Below are 23,710 nucleotides of genomic sequence, written 5' to 3'. Positions count from 1 at the left end.
TAAGGGCTTAAAAGAGGGGGTTGTCAATCTGCCCTGCTGATAGAACTAATTGGCTTTCATTCTGCTGATTACCAACAGAAGCAATCCAATGCAATTTCATTAACTGCTTTCACTCTGCTTTTTCAGCATATTAAGGCCCGGTTCACACATGCTTTTACATCTTTCGCCTTCACGTTGCCAGGCTCATAGCTGCCAAGTTATCCCTTTTTTAAAGGGATTTTCCCTTATGCTGAATAGGCTTCCTCGCGAGAAAAGGGAAAACTTGGCAGCTATGCAGGCTAAACATACCCAATTCCCTTATTGTTGAGTTTCAATATCCACTATACCTAATACTCTGTATCGAGAAGAAAACAGACCTTGCCATATTTCTGTCCTGGCAGCCAACAGCAGAGGTGGCTGTCAGGGCTAACTGGGAATATTGGTCTTGTAGGCCGATTGATCCCTGTAGTTTACAGGGCACTAAGATGCAATAAGCCATACAAGCAGAACAGGTAAGCTGGGCACAAATTCTAAGACAGTGATGGCGAACCTATGACACGTGTGTCAGACGTGACACGCAGAGCCCTCACTGCTGGCACGCGCCCCATCGGCCCATTCGCGCTGTTGTTGTTGTTGTCTTTCTCCCCCCATTTGTTCTCCTGCTCCTGGTTTTTTTGGCGCTTCGGCAGACTATGTCGGTGCTGCATGTTAGTTCCAGCAAAGGTATTATTCGTCATTTATTTCTGTTCTCTTCCCCCCCCCCCAAAAAAAGCGCAGCAGCTTTGGGGCATCCCCCCAAAAGCAAAGCAACTTTTGCACACACACCCCAAAAAAACCTCCGAAACTTTGGTCAGCAGCTCCCCCCCCCCAAAAGCTCAACAACTCTGGGCACTTTGTGATAAATAAGGGGTTTTTGGTTTGCTTTGGTTAAATGATTAGTTTTTGGATTATTAAATACAGTTATATATTACAATTATACATTTTTGTTACTTAAACTATAAATATTGCAAAATTTTGGTTTTTTTCTCAACATGACACACCACCCGAGTTATGCTTGGTTTTTTGGCGAATTTTGACACACCAAGCTCAAAAGGTTGCCCATCACTGTTCTAAGAGGTCTGCCAAAATCCTGAAGACCACTGTTTGACTATTACTGAATGAATTGCATGGAAAATTAATATTAGACATGCAAACAACAACACTAGTCTTGGAAACTTACGTATGATTTCTTTTGTACAGAAAAAAACCCACATTGTACTTGGGTGGGTGGTGTTTACACCTCTAGAACCCATCATGTAGTCTAAGGACACCATCATACAGCAACTTCACTGAAGCTAAGCAGTTCTGGATCTGGTCAGTGCCTAGATAGATGACTGCATGGAAACTTTATGAGTCCAAAATGCTGCAGCTACATCATTTAGTGGAAAACTTGGGAGATGCAGATGTTACAGCTGTGCTGAGGGAACTAAACTGGCTACCAATCAGTTACCAGGCCACGTTCCAGGTGTTGTTGTTAACATATAATGTTCTGAATGACTCAGGGCCAGTTTACCAGAAAGACCACCTGTCTCTACATATACCTGTAAGATCACTTAGATCATCTGGGGAAATTATATTTGTGGCACCCCACCCCACAGTATATCATAGGGCAGCGACACAAAAAGTGGCATTTTCTGCTATTACCCCTGTACGGTGGAATGGTCTTACCACTGCCTTGCATGAAGTAGCAACCACAAGTTTTTCCAGATGTCTTGTGAAGACCAATCTTTTTGCCCAGGCTTTCCGTGACCTGTAAGATTGGACCCTGATTTATGTGTATGAGTCCCTGGAAATCTGTTTTACTTGTTTTATGTGCTTTCTACTGCTTATTTACTGGCTTTAGGCTCTATTCATTTTAATGGATACTGTTTTTACATTGTACATAGGGAAATTTGAAATATTAAGTAGTTTAGAAATGCCAATAAGGTAAAGTTAAAGGACCCCTGGATGGTTAAGTCCAGTCAAAGGTGACTATGCGGTTGCGCAGCTCATCTCACTTTCAGGCCGAGGGAGCCGGCATTTGTCCACAGACAGCTTTCCGGGCCATGTGGGCAGCATGACTTCTGGTGCAACAGAACACTGAGGGAAACCAGAGCACACAGAAACACCATTTACCTTCCCACAGCAGCGGTACCTATTTCTCTACTTGCACTGGTGTGCTTTCGAACTGCTAGGTTGGCAGGAGCTGGGACAACGCAACAGGAGCTCACCCTGTCATGGGGATTCAAACTGCCAACCTTCTGATCAGGAAGTCCAAGAGGTGCAGTGGTTTAGACCACAGCACCACCCATGTCCCCCCAAAATGCCAATACATACATGCATGCATGCATGCATGCATGCATGCATACATACATACATACATACATACATACATACATACACACACTGTCTTGGGTTCCACAAAAGAAAGGAAAGGTATAAATATAACAAGTAAATACATTTCCAACCAGTTAGAAAGCAACTTCACAACTGCATTACAAAACATTGTTTATTATAAACAGATCAATTTAAAGGTTATAAAAAGCATTCACCAAGTAAGTCACCCAAGAAAATACAATTAGAACCTTGTTCTTTTTAGGCACAAAGTAAAGGAATCAGATCTGCACCATATCATACATTCTCCCAACAAAAGAAAATAAAACACCATCACCGACATTCTCGTAAGTGCACTTATATGAAAAAAATGACTGAGACTAGTTCACATACTTGTCATGTCACCTTAAAATTACATACAATATAGGCATACATAGTATAGCTTACAGTTGGTTGTTTTTTGTTTTGTTTTGTTTTAAAATATGATTTAGAAAATCACATTTACAACAGGCAAATGCATAACAGTATGCAATACAAGATTACAGAGTGCTTCTGCTGAATTAATTCTTTGGTTATGATCAAGTGCAAAAAGAGTGAAGGTTTCTATCATGGGACAGATCTGCAACCTAAAAAAAACACACCCTGCCATTCATAAAGAATGAGCACAATCTACTGGAAACCACCTACCAAAGCTTCACTACAACAACATGATTTTTAGATTGCGCCCATAGTTACATCAAAAAGTTCATTAATGATGGCATTCTGAATAGCAAACAATTGAAAAATGGATTGCTACTCAAAAAGTGCAAATATGGGTTCTCCATGGTGGGCTACATTATTTGGAGTTCACATCAGCTTCTCAAACCAGTCAAAAGATATGGTTGGATCCCCCAGCCCATTTGTGAAATCTTTGAGGGGCTAGACGAGGCTGGGGTTATCTGACTAAAACAGAGAATAGGTAGCATTATGAAGGAAAAGAAAACCACTTCCTCTATCTTTATGGTTCCATAAATCAACATAATGCTAATGCAAAAGAAAGTGTGTCTAGTACAAGCTTACAAAGCTATCCTACTAACATTGAGAAGCTGGTAAAAGGAATACAAATCAGGCACCCCCAAACTTCGGCCCTCCAGATGTTTTGGACTACAATTCCCATCTTCCCCAACCACTGGTCCTGTTAGCTAGGGATCATGGGAGTTGTAGGCCAAAACATCTGGAGGGCCACAGTTTGGGGGTGCCTGATACAAATCAAGGAAGGGAGGACAATGGTGGTGACGTGATTTAGGCTATTTCTAGGGACAGTTCACGCTAACAAATTGCTCCAACTGAACACAATCAATAAAAGCTAGCATGAACTGGGTTATATAGTGGGGAACTGCAACCATCTCTGTGATAATGGTTGCTGAGAAGAAGTACAGCCATGAATGATCATGGAAATAGTTGCCACCTTCCTGGATGTACACAGCAGTAATCACTGACCTCTCTAGTCATGCAATGTCGTAAAGGAATTGACCCCTACTGACTCCTCCAATTGACCCTGGATTAGGTCCTTTGTATATGCTCAGAGGATGGGTTGTTCAAGAGAAGCATTGCCTCCCACACCACATCTACCTCTTAGAACTGGTGTTGGAAGCTTCAAAGACCAAAAAACCAGATAATTCACTTTAGTGCAATTTCCCATGCCATCCTGTCATGCTCAAGTTTTATAAGAAAGAGACTAAGCGGACCTCGAAGAAGCAGATCTGCGTCTATGACGGTGGGGAACATCTGCAATTGGCATGATTTTAATGACGTGTTCGACATGTAACAGCAGCAAACATTGATTTTACAGATAACTGAAATATACTCCGAAATGGACTGAGGATCCATTTAATAAGGTGTTTGTACATTAAAAGATCTTGCAAGAAAGGCATGCAGGAAGAGTCTTCTCAGCAACCTGTTTTTGCATGCCCGGCCTGACTGATAAGCTTGCCATGCATTTCTTTACAGACGTTCTACTGATTTAAGCTGTGATCCTAAATACCATTACTAGATAGCAAGTCCTACCGAACTTAGAGGGACTTATTTCTAAATAAATAGACTTAGGATTGCAATGTTGGTAACTGGATGGCAAAGTTCTTTATTGCCATGGTGAACTGGTTTTTCTCAGCCAGCCTACTCAGTTATTTGATTTGGGTGCTGAGAAAAGACAGGGAGTTTTCCATTATCAGTTGTCTCCACTATTTAAAAAATGAGCAGCGTTCCCTCAAGGAGGCCAGGTCTGACCTCCAAAAATACTAATGGAAAATCTGTGGTTGCTGTAAGGCTGCACAAGTAATCGCACTACTGCTCTTCTTTTGAATTGCGTTTTTCAACCTTCACATAATCAGCCGGTGTTGCCAGCAGGAAAACATTGCACTTTCTTAGTAGTAATACCTGCATAGGGCCAAAGACTTAATGGTTGACACATTCCAAGACACGGAAGAGATAATGAAGAATCAGTTTAAAACACCAAAAGTAACAATCCTGAAACTGCACACTGTTCTTAAAAGGTGCTATGGTTTCCCCTAAAGGCAAGTTTTCTGCAGCAATCAAACAAGAGCATCAAACAATGCTCTAGGCTTTTGGTACAAACATTTACAAGTTACATGGACAGTAGCCCAGAGCACTCAAAATGCCATGAGACACTTAAAATTTGCATTCATTTCTAATTCATTGACCAATGCATATGATCTGCCGAGAACTTCTCCTGCCAATGTCAGTCACGACAAAGTTCCCACTGAAAGAAAAACAAGACTTTACCTAGCCGTGACTAATAGCTCCCAATGTTTTTAAAATGGGACTTAGTCAAGACTAAGTTGTTCCTTAATATTTTAAGTCAGCAAGGGAATCTAATGTATTCAGGAACAGCACTGTGGCATTCTGTTTGTCTCTGCATTTTTGCCCATGTCTTTTTAAATTTTATAAAATAAAAACAAAAATTTAACAATATTTTAATAACCCAATTTCCCTACTGCAGAATATAAACGAAAGTAGAGTTATATTTTTGATATGGACAAGATGGGACAATCCACTGACCGACCAAATACAAATCCTAATAATGCAGGATCTGATGCATTAAAATATATATTTAGCTCAGTAAAATATATTTTAGAAAAATCAGAAAACTACATTGACTAGAGATTCATTCTTTAAGATCATTTAAGATTCATTCTTTAAGATCACTCAGCTCGGCTAGCAATCGAATATTTCTTCATTGTTAAGATTTGGGAACCTGAGGTTGTCAGATTTGGTGTTTTTAAAAAAGATCCCTGGCGTACAGCTGTTTCAGGAAAGTGGGTCTTCTTCTGCTTCCTTGAAGAGATCCCCACAAGATCTGTGCAGAGAAGACTTGAATCCAATTGTAAACATGAATAAATTGAGCATCCAATGTGGTTTCATCAGGTGTGCATATTCTGTAATAAAGCTCTGTTTTTCTCCCCTCCTTTCCTCTCATGCTATTCCCAAGTTCTCCTTCATCTTTTCATATACCACGTAACTAATGCTGACAGCAGGGAGCACCTTCATGAAGTTAGGAGCTATGCCCCTGTACAGTCCCAGGACTCCCTCCTTAGCAATGATCCTTTGGAAGAGACCGACCATGGATAATTGAGGGCCACTTTCTACCATGGCTATGGAAGAGGTTAAAAAAAGGAGAAAGAAAGAGACACGTATTACTTAAAAGTATCATTTAAAAAGGATTCTGAAGTTAACAAAAAACAGAATGTATTTTTCATGCAATCAATCCTTCGGAAGCATCAACATTCCAGAAAGAGGTTCACTGCCTCACATGCTTATTGTGTGAACCAGGCATTTGCCTCGAGCAGCTTTTGCCAATGCGGTGTCCTCCAGGTGTTTCAATTTACAGCTCCCATCAGCTGCAACCAGCACAGTCATACTGATTGGGGCTCATGAGAATTCTAGTCCAAAACCTACGGAGGGCATTATGTTGGCAAAAGCTGGTCTCGTGTATTTTAAAAGGGTGGCTTAATTCTAGGAAGTAAAGTAATTGCTGATAGCAGGTAGTCTAGAGAAGAACCTACCAAGAAAAAGAGGAAAATGTGGCCAAACCCTTAGTGGGCAATAGCACCTAAAGTATTAAAACCTTGGTAGCTTGTTCAACACAGGCGAACAAGCTCCTTTACCACAGACACCAAAACTCACCTTGAGCCTGCATTCGAGTGCGGATGAGGGCAAGAGGATAACTGGCTAACTGGCCACATGTACTGGACGCGGTACCACATGCCAGCAATACAAGTACACCAGGGTTGGCAGAGTCTGTTGCATATTTTTCTAGCCAGTTCTTCTTCAAAGCCTGCCAAGAGAACATTGATGCAGTTAATCGAACTTTACCTCAAAAAAACACAGTGGCCAAGTATTCACATGAGAAACATGTCAGGCAAATTCCTAAACTCACTATCAGCATATTTTACAAGTGCATATTGGTCCATGAGAGGTAGGACCGCCTTTAATCTCTTTCCAACCTGATAACACAATCCTAACCATGTCCAGTCAGAGGTAACTCCTACTGAATTCAGTGAGACTTACTCCTGGGTAAGTGGGGTTAAGGATTGCAGCCTAAATTAGTTGTAAGATTTTAGAGTTATGCCTGCGGCGTAATGAATGAAGTAATAAGGGGTTTCATAAGCATTGGGAAGCTATGGAACACGTTAATTATCACCTGTAAAAAAAATAAAATCAGTTATGTAGATGGGAGAGAAATTAGACTTAAGTACACTTGTTAGTGAAGCTGGTGTAGGGTGTTACAGAACAAGAAAGCAGAGTTGGCATAATAGATGGCTGACAGGTAGCAAATGCAGAAAACAGCAGTACAAAATTATTTCAGCATGAGGCATGCTTAAATGTGTTAAGATTAATGAATTGCAGTTATAATGAGAGGGGGCTGCTTTATAAATGACAGCAGCTGTGGGGCTAAGTAACATAGCATGAACCTCAGAAAGGCAGCAGTGTTAGAGAACTATTTCTAGTTAGTCTGTTTGCTAACACCTTAAAAACCTACACATTTACTGTGGCATAAGCTTTTGTGGAGTAGACCTCACTTTGCAAAGTAGCTTTGTCAGGGTCTCACTGTGCTAACAGCACTGTTCAAAACCCGTAAGTGTGGGTTTCACTGAGTTACCCAGGGCTAACAACAGCCAGTGTGTTTAGTATTGGTTTGTTTTCATTGTTCCTTATATAAACTGGTGTCTGAGATTAATGGATTAGAATAAGCAGTCTCCTACACCTATTCTCACCAAGCTAATCCCTCTCTACACTCTCCCAGCTGTTAAAACTTCCCAAACAGCACCCCACTATTCCACACATCCTTCAACTTCGCCCACTTACCTTAATATCCCATGCACCAAACAGTCTCTTCCTGTCCCCACTAAATGCAAACCCCAACCCAACATTGGCAGATATCGTGCCTGTGTGCATCCATGTGCACGTTAGAAGGGTTTGAAAAAAGTCTAAGGACTGAAATACATAACCCAAATATTTACAAGATATACTACCCTTGTTTGGAAACCACTGGCCATCGTTTACCAGGATTGCATGTAAGCAGGAAACAATGGCTAACAATGGCAGATCTGGTTTGTTTTGCCACTCAAGAAGGGACGAGTGAATTGGCAGTAAAGGAAATGCATGCACACAATTCATGTATAGCTTGGCTCATTAACCCAGAATGTGATCATGTGAACCTGGCTATAGTATTGACACCAAAAGGAGGAGGAATTACTTTTTGCAGTTAGACTCGCTAAATAATTCTGCTTCAGCGACTTCATTCTTTCATTACAAAATTAAAAATGCATGATTTTGCCGTGCTGAGATCTCTGCTTGCTGGAAAAGCAGAAACAGCAAACGTTTAGATAGCTACTCAGCAGTCAATCTACATTACACCCTACAGGCTCACTTGTATCACTTTGCAGGCCAATTGTTATCTCAGCAAATAATACTTGTTTGTCTGGTTTCTAGGCATATTAAAGTGAGTTAAAATAGCTAGAAATAGCACTTGTTGCAATCCTTCCTAGATTGTACTTCAAACTACAGGTGGGAGAGTGCATGTTTGAATGCTACCACACCTTTTTAAAACTTCCTGAATATAAAAAAAACTAGCCTGCTCAGGGGGGGAAACTAAGCTAAAACATTTCTTCCGTTTTGCCATATGCAATGAGTCTTTAGATGAGGAACCCAGTCAGACATGAAGCCCCTCTGTTAAGAGTTCAGAAAGGGCTATATCACATATTGTTCTGCATGTCTGAATCAGTTCTTAAGAGGGTTGTGGCAGAGAATGGTCACACATCAATAGACCTATGTCCCTGCAGGAACAGTCATTCAGAAAAAGATTTAATGCATATAGTGAAGGTAACAACAGATTCAGGTGTAAATATGTTTTTAAAATGGCTAATAGCCTGACTCCAGGATTCACTAGGCTAATTAATACCCAAGTAGTAAGTAGTGAAACAACAACTACACCAATGCAACATTTAAAATACATAAAATTATGCTGAAGGTTCAGGGATTATTGAGGTTATGTAACACACAAATATCTGGTTATGCTTGGCACCAACTGGCAAAGTAGTCACTTGGGAGTCATCCTTCCAGGAATGTGTTGAGCTACTCCAGAGAATGGAGAATGGAACCTCAGAGAGTGTTTTATTAATCACAATTTAATTCCATTTATAACCTGCCTTTTGTCCAATGAGCTCAGGGTAGTACACACAGGGATTAGTCCACTTCATCTACACAACAACCAGATCAGAGAGGCAATACCTGGAACAAGGTAGCCAAATTAGCTTTACTGTATAATTAAGCAGACATGCAAACCTGGGTCTCCTTCCTCAATCTAGGTCTACCACACAATGCTCCTTTAAGTGGTACCTCTGGTTACAGACTTAATTTGTTCTAGAGGTCCGTTCTTAAACTAAAACCGTTCTTATCCTGAGGAGCGCTTTCGCTAATGGGGCCTCCCACTGCGTGCACGCCTCCAGTGCACGATTTCCGTTCGCATCCTGGTGCAAAGTTTGCAACCAGGAGCAGCTACTTCTGGGTTAGCGGAGCTCGTAACCTGAAGCATTCGTAACCAGAGGTACCACTGTAGTTATATTGTCATGAGATATGCCAGTGAACTCCACTCACCTCATAAACAGCCAGATCTATGCCAGCATAAGGAATGATGCCCAAAATATTGGGAATATAACCTTTGTAAAAAGCCTTCACGCCTTCTCCTTTTAAGATCTTCTTTGCACAGTCAAACATTCCAGCATATTGCCCTGTTTTACCCACAGCCAGTCTGGTCTTTAATACCTAAGGTGGAGAAAAACTGTTGAAGTTAATCAAAATACTGCATTACTAAAATCTGCTATTCTCTCTCTTAAGAGTATGCGTGCATGCACACAGCTGTCTCACCAGTTGGTAAAAGGTATTCCTAGCAGGGGTGGATTTAGGGCTATGGACGTGGTGCACACACAATGGGCATAAACCAAGGGGGTGCTGACTCAAAGCTTGGTAAATGAGGCACTGGGCTTTGGGAAGGAGGTGTGAGGGCTCTGGGACCCTGCCTAAGCCCTTGTGTCTCCTTCTGAAATCTAGGTGCCTACTTACCTGCCTTTGGGAAGGGAGCATGAGAACTGGGGTGGAGGTGGGGAGTGCCAAATTTTGGGCTCACACAGGGCACCATAGTACCCAAGTCTGCCACTGCTCTTAGCTGCTAAGGTTTTCTGGGGCCTCTGATAACAGAGACCCATTGCATACTAATTCAGACTAATGCTCCATCTTCCTCGATCCTTCTTAATCCCACTAGAAAAATCTCTATGGTCTCAAGCAGGTGACACTCCCAGTTCTGATACCCAAGATGCTTTAATTGGAAATGCTGGGGATTGAACCTGAGCCTTCATGGATGTGAAGTGTGCATTCTGCCAATTATCTAGAATCGCTCTGAAGCAACAGGCTTAAAACAGCACTCACCTCAGTTCAAACATTTGGAAATAATTTTTAAAGAAGTTTGCAGACTGCTGACCAAAGTGTTGACCACACTATCTACAAAAAAAGTCGCTTCTCAGAAAAAGGATAGATGGTGCATGTTCACAAACAGAGCATGTCAATCCAGAACTGACCTCCATGGGATAAATAGAAGTCTGTGCAGTCGCTCCAGCCAGGGAACCAGATATAAACCTTTCAGCAGTGCCGACCTTTCCCCCTTCATCAACGAACATCTTCTTATACTGAATATTAAAACACACAGTGATAGAAAAGGTCACATTCTTCCCCATATAGTCACAAGCAACTAACAGAACCGCTTAGCAGTATCAAGAACACAAGACATGTTAGTTTGTGGAAGGAGTTGCTGGTCTACATGCCAAAGTCCTGCACATAAGCAGCTCACTGTTGCCACAATTATGTCTCCATCCGTTGTGCAAATCTCTATGACAGGCTGCCGCTGAGATCTTTTTGACAATGCCAACCATCACCCAGCTGAGGACGTGAAGAGAGACACTCTCAGTCGTCTCCTCCACAGTTACAGAGCATCCTATCCTGGAGATTTTTGATCTCTGCCTCTTAATGGGTGAAGACGGTTGTAATGTTTTTTATAGCAGCACAACAATTGTTCTTCCAATTGAGCTATCCCAGTTCCAATTCCAGAAGCACAGGTGAAAAACACTTTCCCTTTCCAGGACCAGGCTCTGAAGATACCTGCTCTGTATGTTATAGTAGCAACGACAAGGCAGTGATCCATGAAGGAGATTGACTTGCTGGCACCTGTGATATCACTAAGCCACCTCCTTCAGCACTCCAGAGCAGTTTTGCAACTATTTTTAATCTGTTTATATATACAGTGGTACCTCTACTTACGAATAACTCTACTTACGAATGTTTCTACTTACGAATGGAGCTCCGTCCGCCATCTTGGATGCGGTTTAGATAGGATTTTTTCTACTTACGAATTTTTTCTCCCAATGCATTCCTATGGGATTCGACTTACAAATTTTTTCTACTTACAAATGTGCGTTTGGAATGCATTAAATTCGTAAGTAGAGGTACCACTGTATTTTAAAAAAACAACCCACAAATAAATAAGATTGCAAATGCTTATATGAAAAATGCACGTGCCACTCTTTCTTATTATTATTTAAAATCTCGTAAAAAAGAGTCACCCATCTGAAGCAGAGCTGATGGCTGAATCAGCACCTTATTCACTGGTCTGTCATTTCAACTGAGAAACTGGGCTCACATCCTGATTAAGAGGCCTGACAAGAATCTTTATTTCCATATTTCTTCCTCTCCGGACCTCAGCATTTTTCTAATGCCACGTTAATTCCCCCCTCCCTCATGTAGCAGGCAGAATCAGAATCGATTAATTACGGTCAAACGATACAGACATATACAGTACAGCAATAGAGAACATGTAAATAAAAGCAGCTTAAAATTAAACTCTATAAGATAGAACACGGTAAATAATAGATGTAAAGCCTTTGAAATATGTAGATTAAATCCTTAACCACTAATTTAAAATGTTTGTGTTAAGACATTGGCCGTTAGATTCATTCGGAGCTTGTAGCAGATAGCTCCGCACAGACCAAGGAACTTTGCCATCAACAGACATCGGTTTTTTATCTGACGCAGAATAACAAAGCTCAAGACTTCAGTCACTTTCTTCCTGTTTTCAACATGCGTCAGAAAATATATTATACCGTATTTTTCGCTCCATAAGATGCACTTTTCCCCTCCTAAAAAGGCACTGGACGACAAAGGCACTGGACGACAGCGGGATCAAGTGCAGGGATGCCTCTGCCGCCGGAGCCATGGCTCCCAGCGGCGGCGGAGGGACAAGCAGCCCAAAATCGGGCTGCTCCCTCCCCTCCGCCACTGCCGACAGCGGCAGAGGGGTGGGGGAGGCACGAGCAGTCCAAAAGTGGGCTGCCCCTCGCTCCGCCACCAACAGCGGCATTAATTCAGATTATTTTTTTTCTTGTTTTCCTGCTCTAAAAACTAAGTGCCTTATGGTCAGGTGCATGTTATGGAGAGAAAAATACGGTATTTTCAGTTTGTTTGTTTGTTTGTTTGTTTGTTTGTTTGTTTGTTTGTTTTAAGATACCTTTGGGAAACACAGCATTTCTAGTTCAATTTTCAAGTGTAGTGAGTTGTACCCTAAGTTTACTGCACAAAGTTGAAATCCCCATTTAGGTATGAAACATGCAGGATGAGCCCCAATCAAGTCACTCTCAACTGAACTGACTTTGTCATATTGTCATACAGATAAAATGGGTCTACCCCGTGTGTGCGTCATCCTGTGCGACTTGGAGGAAGGGCAGGATATCTATGCGACTTTTTAAAGCACATTTTTATTATTTAGCTTTCAGAACTTTCCGATTCAAGGGGAACACTGGTAAAAGGAGGAGGAGGAGAGCTAAAGTTCCATCTCAGGAGGCACTTTCTCCTGCAGGAGGATTAGGATGTTATATAACCTACTAAAGCTGATTCAGAGGTAAATATAACACTGAAATCCATTGTGAGGCCCATCTTACTACAGCTCAGTTAATTCTGACCTTAGAAGAATCCTAGCTGTGAAGTGCAGGGTAGGGTAATCAAGCATTTTGCCATACAAATGCTGAAGTAGAGCTGAGGTGACAAGGCTAAAATCCAATACTGTATGTGGTGGTGAACGTTTTAAAGTGCCTTTGAAATCAATTTTAAATCATTCAAGATTTTTTCTTTCTCAAAGGTAAGAAAGAAAGAAAAATAAAACAACTTCATACATTGCACAAACTGAACTTCCTGTGTGCTCAGCTGGCTTTCCTTCATTTATTTCATGCCAATCACCTTAATTTAACATCTTACCCGTTCATACGCCCAGAACTTAATAGCTGTTTCAGGTGCGATTTTAACAACATTGACACCATTTCCTCTCCAAAGCGAACGGACGCCTCCTTCTTTAACCATCTGCTGCAAGCCACCTTTTATGTTCATTTTTCCCTTTGAGCCGTGGACCTTTAGCAAAGGAAGAGAAAACATAATTGTTTGATACACATAGAAAGCTGAATTGACAGTTTAACACTTTTTTTCTGTCTAAACAGAAGTGTGCAAACCCTTTAAGGAAGAAGCCATTCCAAATTCTATGCTAGCTGTTACTTTTCGTGGCTTACACCTGAAAGACGAGTTAAGGCCTAAACAACACGTTAAGCAAAGTCAAATTCCTCTGCATTTTTTAAATCCTGGATCAGCCTGCGGCAAGCTGTATCTTAAATAGCGAAGGAAAAGAAGGAAAAGCTTCCTAACCCTTTCCCTTCCTGTAATTTTTCAGTTCAAAGCTGTCCTCTTTAAAATAGTTTCTCAGTTGGAATGTAGAACTTTCACCCTACAGATCAAAATGCAGCTGGTGAGGAGGGAGATTTTGAGGAGGAAATAGCTGGTGGGGAAAGGGTTAACCAGCCTCTCCTAGTCCCGCCCTCAATCCACTAATATACAGCCTGAGCTGCCTTGAGTTAAAAACCAAGAACAAAATGCTACTATAATATATGGTATGAGACTAAGGAAGTTCAAAAATAAATACAACTGCATGTCCATAAAAATACACTGCAGATATTACATTGCCTCCAAATGTGTGGGTTTTTTTCCAGGAACAGATTGCATTCTACAATGCCAAGTCTTCTTGGCATTACATGTGATGAGGACATGCACTGCTTAAATGATTTTTACTGTACAGATCTAGCAGTCAAGTAATGGCACTGCATTTAGGGCAGGATCCAATGTTGCAGTTCTGGGGGATTCTCCAGAACACATTTGGCGGGCATAGGGGGGGGTAGTTCGGTTTTGCTAGCAGAATAGAAACAACCCATAGAGAATCAGCAGCAAGATGCGTCCAACATCCTAATGCTGAAGTGAGAAGAAAAGATTCCAGACACAGACCTAAAGCTGCACTCCTATCACACTTACCTACTCCAGTCAACAGGACTTATCTTTGAGCAGAAACATACAGGCTTTCACTGAAAGCCCCAGTCAATTATTAAGTCCTTCCTGCATATATTCATGTTATATTTGAGTTAGCAACCTATTGCAACAAATGCATTTCCCATTTACATAATGACTAGCACTCGTGGGCTCTCTAAAAATAGGTTCCTATAAATAACCTCTTTATGCATGGAGCTTCTCTCAAAAACAGCTGGTAACTCTGATTCAATTTTATTTCTTAGGAAGGGCAAGAGAAGATACCCAATAGGCCAAAGAGGCACAAAACTTGTCAGCCCTGTCCCAGAAGGCCTTGCGTTTATAGGACTCAAACAGCAGCACACGGGGCAAATTACTATGGAAAGAGCAGGCACTTCCCCAAATCTTTTTTGATTCAACATGGCTGCCTGCTCTTCAAAATTAAAAATCACACCAGGTGTGTTCAACCCTTTGGGCACAGCATGTCTGGATATGGATCCTAGGAGCTAGGCTTTAAAGAACCCACCTGCATCATGACTTTAAGGCGGTCCAGTGGTGCTGTTCCCGTTCGAGATACTGCACCAGCAACCGCTCCTGACAAAAGCTGTCTCCACCACTGCCCAGTCTTTTTCTCCTCTTCTGTGAATTCGTCTGGGATAGTCAAACTGTCTCCAATGTCCAATACCTGTTAAGATGCAAAGCAAAAGAGTTAGATCAACATCCAACAGCCTTGCCTTCCAACAAAGAGCCCTCATTGTTACAGAACTCACGCGAGGGCAGTTCCAAGCAGAAGATAAAGGAAGCATATGTATTTTTTCCTGACTACATCTGAAACCGTGCAGTCTAAAAACCCACCATTTCAAAAACCGCACCATCATCATTAAAAATGATAATAAATTTCTGCCTTGTATACTTCTGCAAAAGAGACATGGCATGCGGCTGAGCGACGCTTTCCAGACACAGTGCTGAAATCCTAATGGCTACAAAGCACAGTTTGACTTTCTTCTCGGCAGCTTTTAAGGATTACCAAGATTAACCTTTTGACAACTTCCTAAAAAGATTATCAGTCCAGTTACTTGTAATTCATCCAAGTACGGTATTTTTATCTCCATTGAATTATTATGTTAATTTTTTTAAAAAATAAGAGACACCCATCTTGCTTTGCAAGTTTGGCAAATCTATCATTAGTTCACACACACACACACCCTTCTACCAGATTGCATGATTCAAATATAGCATATTGGTATTTTTACATGTGTAAAACACAATCCTTTCTATTTCAGTAGGCAGGTTAACCACGTTGTACTACGCCTATTTACAGAATTTGGTTACCTGTGTTTTTTTCTGTTTTAAACACCACATTATTGTCTTACTTATTGTAGTGCAAACTGCTTTTTGACCATCTGCGGTGTAAAGTAGTCTATATTCAAAATAGACCTTTGCCTGAAGGGCCTCCAGATTTTCTTTACTCCCTGCTTTAAACAATGCAGTAGCACTGGGTCCCCCCCCCCCATAGGATGCTACTATAACATTAAAAGTTATGCAACCACATGAACACAGCCAGTTTGCACAAGTTCTTATCGTGGAATTGTTACTGCTATGCAACAGTTGAGTTGTGAAAACCAGGGCAATGGTTCTGCCTAGATGTTTGTGGGCTTTGAAATGCTGCAGCAGTTCTATGGGATGAACCAACAGGAAATTTGCTACTATGGTGGCCATTCACATGGTTAAAAGGGATGAATCTTTGATAAAATTACTTAAGAAAAAAAAAGACAACAATTTTCTATATAAGTGGTTTAAATATAGACTTTCCTCTTCATAATTCATTAACTAGATTACATTTTGGCACCATGATCTATATAAAAATCTATTTTATGATATAATTCAGCAGGCCTCAAAAGACATCTCCAATAAACTGAAGTAGTAATGGGCTTATAATGTATGTATGCTTTTAAAACGTATTTAAGCTACAGTCAGAGTCTATCAATAATACTGGTATTTTAATTTTAAATATCAATATTCTCTCAGATTTTACTCGTCTTTTAGACACCCTGTCAATTCAAAATGCAGCTGCTCTTAAACTCTGAGTCTAACTCTATCAGAAACGTGATAAAATCAAACAGAATTCAGCTTGACAGCCACACTTTTAAACAGTGAATTACAAACGGAGAATCCAGAATTCAGAATGGAAATATGCATTTACATTTGCAAGAGTTTATTATAAACAAACCTATTTTCAAGACTCTTTGGATTACTAGCTAAACCTTTTCTCCTCGGTATTCCAAACCCAAGCACCCACTTCTATACAAGGTTTGGCATGTTCTAAGAATAATTCTTCTATGCTCTTCCAAAAGAGGGTTGCTGCCACCAGCCCCAAACTCTCAATATTTTGATCTTCCTCCAAAATAGGAGACCTCTTTAGAAGGATGTTCTAATATAAACTTATTTACCAGGTAACCATTTTCACTGACTTCAATGGGATTCCCCCCCCCTTCCTACAATAAGCATACATAGAGCCATAATCTTAACAGTAGCAGAGCCACTGCAGTTTAAGGGTTACAGTAGCAGCCTAAGACCGGTGGGACCAAAGCATACCCCTAACATGCACTTCTGCTAACGCAACTCATTAGTAAATCCTGCTCAAATTTGTCTGCACTATGACTACCATAAAAAATGTAATGCATACTCACTGTAGAATGTTTCCAGTATCGAATGATTCCTTGAATGTCTGTAGCAGGATTAAATAAGAAATGGTCCCGCCATTCATTCCAGTCCACTGACATTGTCCCATCGGCATCAATGCTAAAAATTCAAAATGATATAATCAGAATTCTATGCAATATTCAAAACAAACCATCTTCTAGCCATGCATTGTGAAGCTTTGCTTTGTTAAATCATAGAGACTGCAATCTACTCATGGAGTTGAAAACTGGCAGTGATCTACCACCGTTTTTGGTGTTCAGGTCAAAGAATTTGAGCTTTTTTTCAGGGAGGTGGTAAAATGTTGAGCTTTTTTTAGGGGAGCCACAGTTGTTCAGTTTCTTTGGGGGAGCCAATGATCTACCAGTGATCTACCACAGACACCCAGTGATCTACCATTAGATCACAATTTACCTGTTGGACATGCCTGACATAGAACAACTACTTAAGCTTCTAGTGGTATTCAATGAGTTTACAGCTTGTATATTTGTGTACAAAAAGATGAGGCTTACTTGGGCTTGTTCCAGCTTGAGCATGTCAGGATAAACCATAATATAGTATGCAAAGACTACAGAGAAGCCATGGTTTACCTTGTCAACCTAAGTTATGCTTCTAGAAAATAGTGTAAAAGATTATATCAGCAAGACTCACTTGTCAGCAAGCAAAGAGAGAGGCTGGGAAATAGTTACATATCCCAGTGAGATGAGATCTCAGCAGGGGGGACGTGGCATTTCTGCTTCCCATCAATCTAAAGCCCCTCCCAACCCCACTACTACAAACCCCAACAGGGCCACCAGGTCGATGTTCCAAGCAGAGTTGAATCCTGTTATGATGTGCCCCAACTTCCTAGCATTTTGTTGTTTGTCCTCACATGTTAACAGCCAGCGCCAACTCTGTGGTGTCCTGCAAATTAGCTAGGTCACAAAGTTTGGGAAGGCACATTTCTCCCCTACATGTGTTTTTTCATAGAATAATAGAATTATAGAGTTGGGAGGGACTTCAAGGAACAACAAGCAGGCATCTTTCATGATATCAGAGATAATGTTGTCTCCTGACGTCCTACCCTTCCCCGTTTGCCCAGTCAAGGCTAAGAGAGGAGACTGAGCTACCAGAATTGATTCACACCTGTAAGCCCAGCACAACTCCCGCAGGAATGGATTTCTCTCCCTACCTGAGGGTGTTGGCACTACCCAAATATTGGCTCAACACTGTAGGAGAAGAGGGGATGCTCAGGAGAGCCTTTCCTGTCCCTTTCCTGGCCTTAATGCCACTCAATTTAAAATAATAGCAGCTGCTGACCTTTGTAGAATCCTCGTTGCTTGTTTTTCTGAAATATCTATACCCAAGATCTTGAGGGACTGAACAATTTCTGAGGCGTCAATTACTCCTTTATAAGAGGAAGCGAGAGAAAAGACAAATGAGCTGAAGGGCTCTGCAGCTCCAGGTCACTTGACTCGGACCTTACAGATTTTTAAATATTTGCATGTTATTACAGATAGTCAAGAGAAGAGCACCAGGAATTTGGGAACAGGGAGTAGGTCAGTATACAAACAAACAAACAAATATAAAGATGTACACCAGAAAAAAGAGCATTAAAAATACTAGGTACAAGGTCCAGCTAGATGGACCAATGTCTGATTCTGTATGAAGCAGTTTCCTATGTTCCTATATGGGGAAGTTGGTTCAGAGGAGACAGCAAACTGCAGCTACTTGGAAAAAGCTGATTCATATATTGGTTTGTTACACAATGGCTTTCCAAACCAGCTCATTGACAGTTTTCGTTCTTTAATGTAAATCTATTGAAAATGTTAATTACATATTGTATTGTGACACTTTCTTGTTAATGCCATGTTTTCATTTTTAATGCTGATTTCTTTACATAATTACGTAATTAATGCTTACATTTTATTTCTATGTTGCGCTGAGAAATTTTGATTGACTTGAAAGAAATAGACTCCTTTGTGTATCTTAACACAATAGATATGGTGGAAAATCGGGTCCTACCATCATTGTTTTTGTCCAGACTTTTAAACGCTAATTTCATTTTCTTCTCATGGTCTTTAAGATACCGTGTAAATTCATCAAAGTCCAGCCGGCCATCTTGGTTAGTATCTCCAGCTCTGAAAATTTTCTGTTTTAAAAAAAGGCATATTGAAGAAGAATTAGTAATGGTGCTTATAGTATTTCAAAAATGCATTCGAAGAGAGAGGTTTCTCCTTTTCTGCACAAATCATTTCTGTACTTTCAGTTAATAGAATTATATACATTTCCTGGAAATGTGGACAATTAAATGCAGTACAGTAACTAAATTAGCTAAACAGTGTTCTCTTCTTGGACATGGTATATGGAATCTTACTACTGAAACATTACAAAAGCTGCATTCCAGCCTACAGTGGCGTATCCTTATATCCTATTTAACTGGAATAACACTTTCTGCATGTATATTTTCATAGGAACTGCTCCAAATGTATTCTGATGTGTTTTACCATGGAAGAAGACCCAATATCTTGCCTGCATTCTGCATCTGTTTGTCCCTGCCAAATTCCCTCATGGCATTCTATCTACAGTGGTACCTCGGGTTAAGAACTTAATTCGTTCCGGAGGTCCGTTCTTAACCTGAAACTGTTCTTAACCTGAGGAACCACTTTAGCTAATGGGGCCTCCTGCTGCCGCCAGAACATGATTTCTGTTCTCATCCTGAAGCAAAGTTCTTAACCTGAGGTACTATTTCTGGGTTAGCAGAGTCTGTAACCTGAATTATCTGTAACCTGAAGCGTCTGTAACCCGAGGTACCACTGTACTGGGCTACACAACCTCATTAGAGCATTATGAGAAACATAAGACTGTTATTTTTAATGTCTGACATTTTATTTTATTTTTTATTTTGCTGGAAGCAAATAGGAAGGATATAAACAATAAAATTGTTGTTGTTGTTGTTGTTGTTGTTATTATATTTCATACTGTACGCAAGAGGAAAAAGCAGCCAAAATGCAATGCAAAGCTGATCTGATCTGTCTTGATAGTTGATAATAACATTCTCCGCCTCTGGCTACTCTGGTGGAATGCCTGTGCTAAAGAATAAATAGACAAAAATCTAACATGGGGGGGGGAAACCCAATTTCAGCATCCCAGCATACTCTGCTGTCTACCTCTCAATAGAACTGGGCTGCAAGAAAATTTCTAAATGATTCAAAAAATAAGCAGGCCTAGATATGGTCTCTACTTAAATGTAGCAGTCCCTGGAAAGGAGCTTGGGCAGCTCTCTGACATTCTTTCTTGGTAAAGTACTTATTTAGCAAAAATTAACCTTAAATAAGATACCATATAAACAAAACAACAAAATTCATTAAATATGAAGAAGTAGGTCACGTTCAGAAGTTAATTGGCAGCAGGCTGCAGAAATCCATAAGAGAATACCTCTTCACACAACTATGTCTTATGGAATGCACTGCCGCTTTAAGTGGCAATTGCCTCCACTAGCTTAAATGGCTAACCTCGTACACCAGGCTTCCTCAAACTCGGCCCTCCAGATGTTTTGAGACTACAGTTCCCATCATCCCTGACCACTGGTCCTGCTAGCTAGGGATCATGGGAGTTGTAGGCCAAAAACATCTGGAGGGCAAAGTTTGAGGAAGCCTGCTGTGCACAGATAGCTTTAATGCAGTCATTACTACCTATGCAGCTAGCTATAATACATGAATAGCTCAAAATAATATGCAGAGAATGTTATTGTTTCTATAAATATGAGCTGCTGCTTCATGTTAATAAGCCACAAAAGCAAACCCTAAAAAAGGTTCAAATACCAGTATTAATTAGCCAAATGAGATACTTAGCGACATACAAATGATGTGCAACTAATCACAGTGGCATCAGGAATTCTATTTTATGAAGAACATCACTGAACAATGACTTAGAGATACATAGACAGAGATTAACCCCCTGCCCCCCAAAAGTATTGATCATTATAAGGTTTTTTGGTTCGGGTCTCATTTCAGTTGGTTGTGAGCATCTGTGTGTAATGTATTTATGTGCTTTAAAACAGAAATATCTTCTACATGGGCATAAATATCTAGATTCAACCCTACTTCCCAGACATCCATACATGTGTACTCTCGTAGCTTGTGCACTTGTTGCTATTATACTAACCATGAGAATACTGCAGATACATTTTTGTCAAGGGCAGTACAACAGGTTTGCTAACACAAGTTCTAGGAATGCAAGATTCATAGTGATTATGGAGTTCAAAGTAACCGTCTTCCCTAAAGAAACAGGTCCATTTCACCGTAAGGCAGGAGGCCAGGGAATATCATTGAAGGGCAGCAAATTGTTATTTACTTCATTCTTTATTATTATAGTCTCACCACCATGTGGGAACAACATTTGGCTTTTCTGCCTCAAGCAGAACGCATTGGGCCATCATTAGTGCTGTCACCCCTGTACATAGCTCCTGAAATATGAGGACATCAATGCTCTCCCACAGACGATTCTGGCAGGCACGTTCCTTTTATTCTTAGATCAGGAGCCTGTCACATAGAGTACCTGTATATGTAATGTGTAAAATTGCCACAACACAAGTGTCCAAAGTAGCTTACAGGAATGATTTTTAAAATAAAAACAAAAGCAAAAAACAGTAATGGGAACAAATTAAAACAAGTCAACAAGAACATTAACTTCATAGGTCTTCTAGAATTTGCTGGGGGCGGGGGATAAGTCTTCACAGCACTGCAAAAGGCCTGGAGGAAGGAGGGCAGGTGGACATTCCATGGGAAAGTTCCTGGCCCCAAATGTGAAAATGGCAAAAACCACACTCATCAGCCACCACTAAAAAGATACTTTTAGGAATATGGGAGGAGGTAGTACCAGTCTATTAAGAGCTTTTAATGTCCTTCCTAAATATGCTGAGGAGCGTGAGGCAACAGCAACAAATTTAAGGCAGTGTGGGTGGTTCCCTTGCACAGGGCATCAAGCTGGCGGGGTATAAAATAATAATCATCCTCATCATCATCATCCCCGTATTTCTACAGGTAGCTACTCAAAGTTAGGCCCTGGTCAGACGGGTGTTTGAGTTGCCACAACTGTGATGTAATGCACTTGACAGCATGCACAGAATGGAAGGCAAGAGGAAGAAGAGTAGAGTACAAAAATAAGAAATATTGGGCAGGGAGCAAATTTTGTCCTTGCTCAGGGCGCTATATTATCAAAGTTCGCCCCTGGAGGCAGCTACCTTGAGTGCAAAGCAATTTAAGCCGTTGCCCTTAGGTGTGATGCCCCATCACCAGTGTTGAAAACAACTCTTGGTCTCATTGACTCCCACGTGTGTACAAACAGAAGGCAGGGCATCACCTTAGACAGCAAATTACCTTAGGCAATGCAGATGCTCAGAACTGCAACCTTCTTACCACGGCATAACCTCAACGTGGTAATTTTGTGGCAGTGCAGTCAATGTAGTTCGTGTTGTAACTTCTGACAGAACAGCACCGTAGTGCACACAAACCCCTTCAGTGGGCATGAAGCCATACAGGCCTATTCAGATGCAGACCAGATAGGCCCTTAGGCTTAGCCATGAATGGCAAACGGATACAGACTTTTAGGTCAATAGTCCATGCTGCACTGACTCAGGCAGGCTGGAATGTATAAAAGGAAGTTCCTTCTTTCAGAAAAGAGGTGGTTTTAAAATCGAATAAATACTGTAATAATAAAAACGGTAATTTACTATTTGCACTATTTTGCCTCATCAAACCACTCGGTTAAATCCTTTGCTTAAGATATCCTAGACTAGAGCTTGCAATGCTGGAACTGGCTTCGGCCCGCCTTCCCTCGCGTCCTCCAGGGTTCAGCCGGTGCCAAGCCTCGCACCCACCTTCTCAGCGTCGTCTCCCAGGGGGATGCCCAGAGCCTTGAGTCCGGATTGCAGCTCGGCGATGTCCACGCGACCGTCCCCATCGCGGTCCAGCTTCTGGAAGAGGTTTTCGTACCGCGGGTTCCTGTCGGGCGCTTCGCAGGCAGCCTCCGGGAGCGCAAAGGAGCTTCTCCAGAAGCGAAACATGATGCAGGAGAGAGGAAATGTGTCCGGGGGGAGGGGGCGCAGAAGAAACGAAGGGAAGCGGGGCAGAGTAAAGAAGCAGAAGACCCCGCAATTTGGTGAGCGTTACTAGAAGAAAACGAAGGAGGAGGAAAAAAACACAGCTGCAACCTTCCCACTTTGGGGAGGAGCGAAAAGGAACGTTAAGCAATGGCACGCAAGAGCCAACGCCCAGGGAGGGAGCAAGGAGGCGAAGAGCGGGTTACTCCTTCTCATTGGGCGCCCTGGCCTTGCATGGTCACGGCCTGGGTGGGACTTAGGTCTTCTTTTCCTCCCCACTGAAGAAAGGAAGGAGCTGGGTTTGGACGGCGGAGGAGATCTGCGCCCAGGCAGACGAGCTGGAAGTTACAGTAGTGACTAAGTTCCTGCTTGCACCTGATCGGCGTGGAAGGGGCCCGGGGAAAAGGTTATGCTGCTGTTTGAGACGCCCGATCCTGAGCTCGTTTACTCGGGCGTCGATCCAACCGCGCATAATAGGGCTTTGCTGACCTGCCACTCTGCCCCCCCCCAAAAAGAAATACGCCCGTGGTTGCATTCAGAGATTGTGATCCTAAAGACGCTTCCTACCGTGTTTCTCATATTATAAGACACGTCTTATATTTATTTTTTCCTCAAAAAAACACACTATGGCTTATTTTCAAGGGATGTCTTATTTTT

General features: G+C 41.4%; 1 protein-coding gene across 1 annotated transcript; it reads right to left on the bottom strand.

Annotated features, from left to right (window-relative positions):
• Positions 1-2,488: 2,488 nt before the first annotated feature.
• Positions 2,489-23,182, bottom strand: SLC25A24 (solute carrier family 25 member 24). Its single transcript, XM_035123355.2, has 10 exons — positions 22,832-23,182; positions 18,976-19,102; positions 18,271-18,358; positions 16,962-17,073; positions 14,798-14,956; positions 13,186-13,335; positions 10,464-10,571; positions 9,487-9,654; positions 6,514-6,664; positions 2,489-5,981 (listed from the first exon to the last, which is right to left on the bottom strand). The coding sequence occupies exons 1-10, from the start codon at positions 23,015-23,017 to the stop codon at positions 5,803-5,805; spliced, it is 1,428 nt and encodes a 475-aa protein (XP_034979246.1). The 5' UTR covers positions 23,018-23,182; the 3' UTR covers positions 2,489-5,802.
• Between the last annotated feature and the right edge of the window lie 528 nt (positions 23,183-23,710).

This window comes from Zootoca vivipara, chromosome 7 (genome assembly GCF_963506605.1).
Source record: "Zootoca vivipara chromosome 7, rZooViv1.1, whole genome shotgun sequence".
NCBI lineage: Eukaryota > Metazoa > Chordata > Lepidosauria > Squamata > Lacertidae > Zootoca > Zootoca vivipara.
This window is presented reverse-complemented; position numbering and strand designations above follow the sequence as displayed.